Source organism: Echiichthys vipera (assembly GCF_963691815.1).
Source record: "Echiichthys vipera genome assembly, chromosome: 23".
NCBI classification, from domain to species: Eukaryota; Metazoa; Chordata; class Actinopteri; order Perciformes; family Trachinidae; genus Echiichthys; species Echiichthys vipera.
The window spans coordinates 15,931,286-15,939,005 of NC_139848.1; the positions used below are offsets into that span (position 1 = coordinate 15,931,286).

General features: G+C 38.2%; 1 protein-coding gene across 1 annotated transcript; it reads left to right on the forward strand.

The window, feature by feature from the left end:
• The first annotated feature begins 331 nt into the window (after positions 1 to 331).
• Positions 332 to 6,966, forward strand: LOC310964875 (uromodulin-like). The gene is made up of 7 exons (XM_083938174.1): positions 332 to 451; positions 925 to 1,112; positions 4,619 to 4,773; positions 4,881 to 5,126; positions 5,215 to 5,377; positions 6,212 to 6,321; positions 6,591 to 6,966. The coding sequence occupies exons 2-6, from the start codon at positions 942 to 944 to the stop codon at positions 6,305 to 6,307; spliced, it is 831 nt and encodes a 276-aa protein (XP_083794300.1). The 5' UTR covers positions 332 to 451; positions 925 to 941; the 3' UTR covers positions 6,308 to 6,321; positions 6,591 to 6,966.
• Positions 6,967 to 7,720: the final 754 nt, after the last annotated feature.

Sequence of the window (7,720 nt, forward strand, 5' to 3'; positions counted from 1 at the left end):
CCCACGGAGGGCATTTAGTCTTTGTGACAGTTTACTACACCACACTAACTGTCCCCATTCTGCCAGGCCAGACATCCAGCTGTGAGGTTTTTCTAAAATTTACTGCTGGTGGTGTAAACGACTATACTGTGAGTCCTCATCACTTCCATGCTTTTAGACTGACTGATCTTTTGTATAAAATGGGGAATAAAAGTCGTTTTTTTTTACTGGACTTATTCCTCTCCAGTAAACAAATCAGTTTTTGAAATGTTCTTTTCGTGTCATTTGAAAGTGAAGCTCATGTGTGTGTGTGTGTGTGTGTGTGTGTGTGTGTTTGTGTGTGTAGCTGTCCGTCAGGCCTTTTGTCCGCAGTACTGCAGTGATCACGAGTTCTGCGGAGAGAGCCTCGGTGAAAGCCACTGCCTATGTCGGGCTACGTTTGCCTCCACGTACAAACCAACAGACGCTTTAGGTACAGTGCAACACGTGGAAAAACTTCCTGAAAGGTTGTGATGTTTCTTTAGAAGGAGAGATGGGTCATCAGGATGAATACCTTTGATTTGTATTTAAGTAAATTAACAGAACAGAATAGAATTAAAACTGAAAAAAACATTTTACTGATTCACAGAAAAGCTACAGATACAAAATATGTTAGTTATGAAGAAACATCTGGCAGCTGTACATCTGTTTTTATGTTTTGGTTCAGAGCCTGTCGTGCCTTTTCAGTCTGATGTCCCAAAGACCAGAAAAAACATAATTTTTTCCTCTCTGATTATTATTTCGTAAAAAACTGGACATGTTTCTGCCTCCTATAGCTCAAAATCTAATTTTATTTTATTCAAAAGATAACGTCAACAGGGTAGCCATTACTTATTGAGCACCTCAACCACAGATACATCCACAATGGGTTCGTGATATTTTGACTTTGTCTTGTTGGGTGTTCAGGCGATCCAACAGTCTGCATGGAGAGCTCTGCCACTCTGACTCTGGCTGAATGTCTGCTGGCAGAGAAAGGCATCGACTACTCCACCTTACACCTCAATGACCCCAACTGCAAAGGAGGAAAGGATGAAGAGACCCACATGGTGACTTTCAGCTTCAACAGCAGCAACACCTGCGGGACAGAGGTTATGGTGGGTGCCCGTCTCTATGTTTGAAGATCTCAACAAGCACAACAAACTTGCAGTTATTGCTCCTCACTACCCTGTTAGGTGGCTCTTTATATGAAAAAAACACCTAACCCAGCTGTTTTTTTGTATTATTAGGTGTTCTTAACATACTAAAAGTTTACCCAAGATAGACCACTAGAAACTTGCCATTTTTAAGATGGCTCAAGATTGGCAGGAAGCCCATAAAAAATCCTAACTCCTTCATTATTTGACCTAGCCAAGTAATCATGGTGTCTAACCCCATGTTTTCTGGGTGTATGAATCCATTGGACTTGTCTAAATTGCACTGACATGATTACATACTTGTGGAATACATATATGTTTGTTTGGGAGGAACTAGATATGTAAATGATTTAGCATATGTAATGTTTTTGGACACATACACTTTTTTTGCTAAAACACAGACTTGACATTCAATCTAAAAGTAATTGCACCTAAAACGAAAACTTAAATTGGAGTTTTATAACTTTAATCATAAACAACTTTGAATCAGCCTGAACAGATTCTTGTGTGTGAACTCTCTAAAATGGTAACTCATTTCAATTTGAATAAGGTAATACATACAGTCGAGATCAAGTTTAGATAATAAAGTATTAATTCTTGATTTATTATGAAATTCTGTTGTTTTTTTTCAGAATTTGATAGATTATTCACTGTGGCTTTACCACTGCTGTAATAGCATGTTGTTTTTTTAAATAATCAAGGCACGTCCATAAAAACGTTTATTTTGGGAAAAAAGTAGTGAGCAAAATGAGAGATAACTAACCGTTTTGTCAGAAGATTTCAACGATGTCTTCTTAGGGCTATAGGATTCAAAAAGTGTAGAGGTCCTTGCTTTGAATGACTTCAGAAGGGAGCAGACCTATGGTCCCCAGGTCCTATGTTCCTCGCTATGTATGTTACCGGGGAACATCAGACCCTTTTTTAATCCCTTTGTCACAGAAAGGCTCCTATGTTCCCTGGTCTGTTATTTTTTTCCACAATCAATGCTGAATTCCAGGGCAACTGGGCTTATGTAGACCCTGAGCCTAATCCTGACCCTAACCGTAACCCAAAACCATAACAAAATGCTGAATTAAATCAACCAAGGCATAGGCTTATGCGACCGGGAAACATCGGACCCTTTTGGGGAAAAGGGTCCCCAAGCAGAGAACATAGGCACCGGGGAACATAGGGATGACCCCCTTCAGCATATCTGCGCCCAAAGGACATCACTAGTTTCTCACACCGCTCTAGTTTGATCTTGGTCCATTTTTCTTGCAGTCTCTTCCAGTTTGGTAACTGTAGTGGGTTTCTTAGCTATTCATTTGTTGCCAAGGATTTTCCAGAGATTTAATATAGGGTTAAGATCTGTACTGTGGGCTGACCATTTCATTGTTTCAATATTCTTAGCTTCAAGGAACTGCTTAATCTGTTTTGCAGTGTGACAGGGGGCATTGTCTTGCATGAAAGTTGCAGCTGATTGGGAGACAATTGCAGTGAAGGTATTGCATGTTGCTGAAGGAGGTTCACATAAATATTTGCATTCACCCTGCCATGTAGCTTTACAAGTGCCCCAACTTCTGCTGCACTTACACTTCCTCCTCCAAAGTGAACTGACTTCTTTACACACTGTGCGTTCAGTCTTTCCACAGTCCTACGCCCAACATACTGTTTCCATCAGACCCAAATACATTGAACATCCACTCATCACTGAAGTGCACTCTGGGCCAGTTCTCATCTGTCCTGCTCCTCAGCAAAGCCAAGTCTAGCCTTTTTATGCTTTCCACTGATTAGAGGTTTGTTCACTGCAGAGTAGGTGCCAGATAATTAGGGTGTGTCCAACAATTAAGTCACTTGTCACCAGGTTTCATATTAACACCAATAACTGAGAGGGATCTGATAATGTTCTTAAATTTTGCTCACTGTTCTTTTCACCAAATAAAGTTTTTTTGCTGAAGTGCCTTAGTTATTTAAAAGAACAAAAACATGCTAGTACAGAAGTGGTATAGCCACAGCGGATATTCTTTTAAAATCTGAACAATAGGGGCTGCCGGTGGCCCAGTCGTTAGAGCAGTGGCCTCATTTAAAGAGGCTGATGTTTCTCAAGGCAGGTTTGACTCTGACCTGCGGCCCTTTGCTGCATCTCTCCCCCCATTTCCTGTCTGTTGTATATAATAAAGGCTTGAAAAACTGCCAAAAAATAATCTAAACGCCCTGCAACGGTGCAGTTGCAGGGCATATGGACTACCATACATGCCTGCTTGTGGACCATATCAAGTAGGTAATTGTGATAATCACTATAATCACCCTCCGTGGGAGGAAGAGTGTGGTGACTAATCGTGAATCTGGTCTATGTCACAGTGTAAAAAAGTATAGCAAATAAACCATAATAAGAAAGCCTTACTGAGCCTTCATGTGGCAGCCCTGTTTTGACACATTTTACAGTATCACACAGTTCTAATTCATATTCTTTATTGAAATCAAAATAATGGTTCTGAACCACATAACCCACCAACACTATACAAAACAATATGAGAAAGGAGAACTATGCATTTACTTGGAGAATTGTACTTATTTTTTCGCATTAACATGCTTGTAACCAATTGCTTTATATATAATTGTACTTGTTATCGCTTATCTATCATGCAGATATGCTAATAAGAATATCACAAGCCAAAACATGTATCAGGAACCAGCGTTCCTGGTCTAAGAGGAATAGAAAGGAGTAATGGAGTCATTTTAAGGACCTAGCAGCCGCCATTTTGAAATTGGGGCCTTTTCTGGAGTCAAACTTTCGTAAACGTTTAGTATGTTTGTAAGTACATCTGATACTACTGTAAACCACTGAGAAGAAACTTTGTTAGAATTTATTTTGGGTCAACATTTCCAGCTGACTATGTAGACTCATGACAAAGTAATGATGAGGCTGAGGCTGGGTTTTTTGAATACTACGCATTGGCTTCTTTATTTGTTATGGTCTGTGAGCAAATTGGGGGCTCGTCAGTACTAAGAATGATGTTGTGAGTTATGTAGATGGATGGTTTTTGCTGTAGAAGAAGTATTTGTAGTGGTAAGGTAGTGTTGTACCACAACATCTGACTTATTGTCACTTTATGAAGTTGCTATTGTGAATGTGAAGCAGTAACATCACATAGAAGAGCTGAATGTGTTTTATTCTGCCTTGAGTTTGGGAGTACATTTTCCACCACTTTATTTCATTATAAAAGAAAGATATGTAAACCTTATATAAGTTATATAGTGTGGTCTTAACCTACTCCATATGTAAAGTGTCCTGAGATAACCTTTGTTAGAATAGAAAAGAATAGAATAGAAATACTTCATTGATCCCGAGCTGGGAAATTGCAGAATGGTATGAGTTGCCACTGTAAATGAAATTGAATTTAATTAAATTTTAAACTTTAAGAACTGGGTGATGAAGATATGGATGTTTCCCCTGAAAACACATATGTGTTCCTGTCACAATGTAGAACAACAACAGCCAACTCATGTATATGAACACCATCACGACAGGCAACAACAGCTCTGGTGTCATCAACCGCAACACTGACGTAAACATCGACTTCTCCTGCTACTACACTGTGCCAGAAGATGTCCAGAGTGTATCCTTCAAGATCAAGGACAGGTGTGTGTGGAGCTTCATGTGGTTGTTAGTGTTCAGCTTGTTGAAGTTAAAGTTTAAGACAGCTGTAGTGTGTGTGTGTGTGTGTGTGTTTGTTTGTTTGTTTTTAGCTCTGTGGTGAAGGAGATTGTATCTGGAGTTTGGAATTACACTTTGTTGATGAACGCCTACACCGACTCTGGCCTCATGAACCTTGTCGGGCCGGAAACTGAGATCCTGCTGAACCAGCCCATCTGGGTGGAGCTGAAAACGGAGGGGCTGGATGAAAATATGGTGGCCATAGTGACCGACTCCTGCTGGGCAACCGCACAGTCTCCATCTGACAGCACTCCACGATACGACCTTGTTACTGATGGGTGAGAAACACTGTAAGACTTTAACTGCTGTAAGAATCAGCTGCTGATGAAGCTGATGTCATCGTGTCTGTTTTCTGCTTTTGAGCAGATGTGCAAACTCAGCTGACATGACGGTGTCAGTCTTGGAAAACGGACTGGGAACGTACAACGCCGTCTCTTTCAGAATGTTCGAGTTCCCTGGTCAAAGTAATGAAGTCTACCTGCACTGCGAAGTGGAACTGTGCCCCACACTGGGCCAATCTTGTGCTCCGGTAAGCAGGGTAGTAGTTATACAACAAGGTCAACCTCACAGAATCAAAGTACGTGTTATGCTATTTGTTTCCTTCTATGGTGATATCAAAGGATTGTTATCAGTGATGCATTCATATGTGGGTAGCATACTTGTAGTTAGCTGAGGTGGAGCAGAGTATTTTATAGTGTTGTGCAGTTAAACGTGTAGAACTCCACCAGAGTTTTTTTTCTTGCTTGGAAATCTTTCGGGAAGGGGCGAAGATACTGGTTGTTGATTGGGTAAACCATCTGTCTATCACCACCTATGTTGTTCAGATCAACGAGGCGTATGACGTCATAACAGAGCGTCGGGGAAAAGCTCAGAAAGAAAACAATATGTGGGTAAAGGATATATGCCATTTGTGTAACGCAAATTCCTTATTTCAACAGAAGGATCTAAGAGAAATTATTAATATTTGAAAATCATTTTGAAAATCAGTTGAAATACTTGCAAATATTATTTTCCATACTTTTGTCTTTATTTTTCTATATTTAAGTGTTATTTTAATTATTTCACTTCATATTCCCATATTTATTATTTTATGTTTTATTAGAACACATTATGCTTTATGTAATAATGTATGTATTTTAATTTATTTCCATATTTATTTGTGTATATATTTATTCTGTTGTAAAAAAAAGAACATGAATTTGTATATAATGACAATCTGACCATCAGGTCAATACAATTTGTCTCATCGGGGATGACACTATGGGGGCCTCACATGTATAATGTTAATTATAACATTTCTAATGTTAATGTATTTAGCTTACGTCGGTAAAGTTTCACAGCTAACATCCTCTCTGTTTTACAGACCTGTGGTGGAGGTGATTCTAGGAAGCGCAGAGCTTTCAGGACTAAATTTGCAGATGGGAACGCAGCCCTCATCACTATGGGCTGGAACAATTAAAGACCCATTACATGGTGTGTATGAACCGAATGAGTTGTTTAAGTCAGATGATTTGATCATACTGATGATCCAGCTGCTCTTGGAGCTAAAAAATGTCCCGTTTGTCCTGTTGGTGATGTCAGAGGAAAGCTCACTGGGTCATTCAAATCAAAATGATTCATCCTCTCAGTAGCAGGGGTGTGATGAGTAAAGTTTGCAACAGTTTGACTATTTGAGCTTTGAACCTTCATCAGAGATAAAGTATAAATCCTGACTTATCACAGTTTTGTCTCCTCGTTCTCAGATGATTCCTGTCTTCTGATTCGTCCCAATAAGGAGCCTAAAATCCCACTGCTGTCAAAGAATGTTTGAAGTTATTGTTGCTGTGAAACAACGCTGGCAGGGCATCTTCATTTGATCCACCTGAGATGGCAAATATTCTTCCTGAAAAATCTGTGGGCTAATGATTTAATCCACGAATCATGCTTATTATTCATTTTGAAATAAAACATAATCTTTGGTGTAATCATAGAAGTGAAGTGTGCAATGAAGAACACATATAATCAAAGAAGGGATAAGAGGGTTTGATTTACTTAATGCACTACTTCCTGGTACTGTGGGTTCAAATTTCTATAATGTCTTCGTTAATATGAACTATCCTTCAAATGTACACAGCCTAGATGCTACTGACTCACTGCAGAAACAGAATTTGTGTGTTTTAGTGACATGAAGTTCAATGAAGTTTGTCAGGCTCAGCTGAAAGCTGAGCTTTGCAGCAAGAAGGAAGATAGTGATTGGAATGTGAACAGTAAAGTTCCTGCAAATGAAGATTGTCAGTTAAAACCGTGTCTGAGAATAACCTGAGACATGCTGTTGTACCATTATTATGTCTTTAATACTACGAGCAAAAGAAAGACCAAAAAAAATCAATAAAGGTTGTGGGTAAACAAACACGTCCATCCTGAATATTCTGTGTATTTTGTCGTATTGAGAATACGGCTCCTTCGTAGTACTGCAGGGGGTTTCTGCTGCTGCTCTGCCGCTCTCCAGGTTCTGCTGCTGCTCCATACTGGTACTAGTCCTTTTTTTTTTTTTAAACATGTATATATAGATATATGTATATAGATATATATATAGATATAGATATATCTATATTTATAAAGATATATATATATATAGATATATATATCTATATATATAGATATATATAGATATAGATATATATCTATAGATATATATAGATATATATATGGATAGATATATATATATATATCTATATATATATATATATCTATAGATATATATAGATATATATAGATATAGATATATATCTATAGATATATATAGATAGATATATATATATAGATATATATATATAGATATATATATAGATAGCTATATATAGATATAGATATATATAGATATAGATATACT

What these genes read in the sequence shown, in the direction of transcription:
- LOC310964875 (XM_083938174.1), top strand. Translation starts at nt 942, where the DNA reads ATGGAGAGCTCTGCCACTCTGACTCTGGCTGAATGTCTGCTGGCAGAG. An exon ending in CCTGCGGGACAGAGGTTATG is followed by an intron (nt 1,113 to 4,618) that starts GTGGGTGCCCGT and finishes GTCACAATGTAG; the next exon opens with AACAACAACAGCCAACTCAT. An exon ending in TGGGCCAATCTTGTGCTCCG is followed by an intron (nt 5,378 to 6,211) that starts GTAAGCAGGGTA and finishes TCTGTTTTACAG; the next exon opens with ACCTGTGGTGGAGGTGATTC.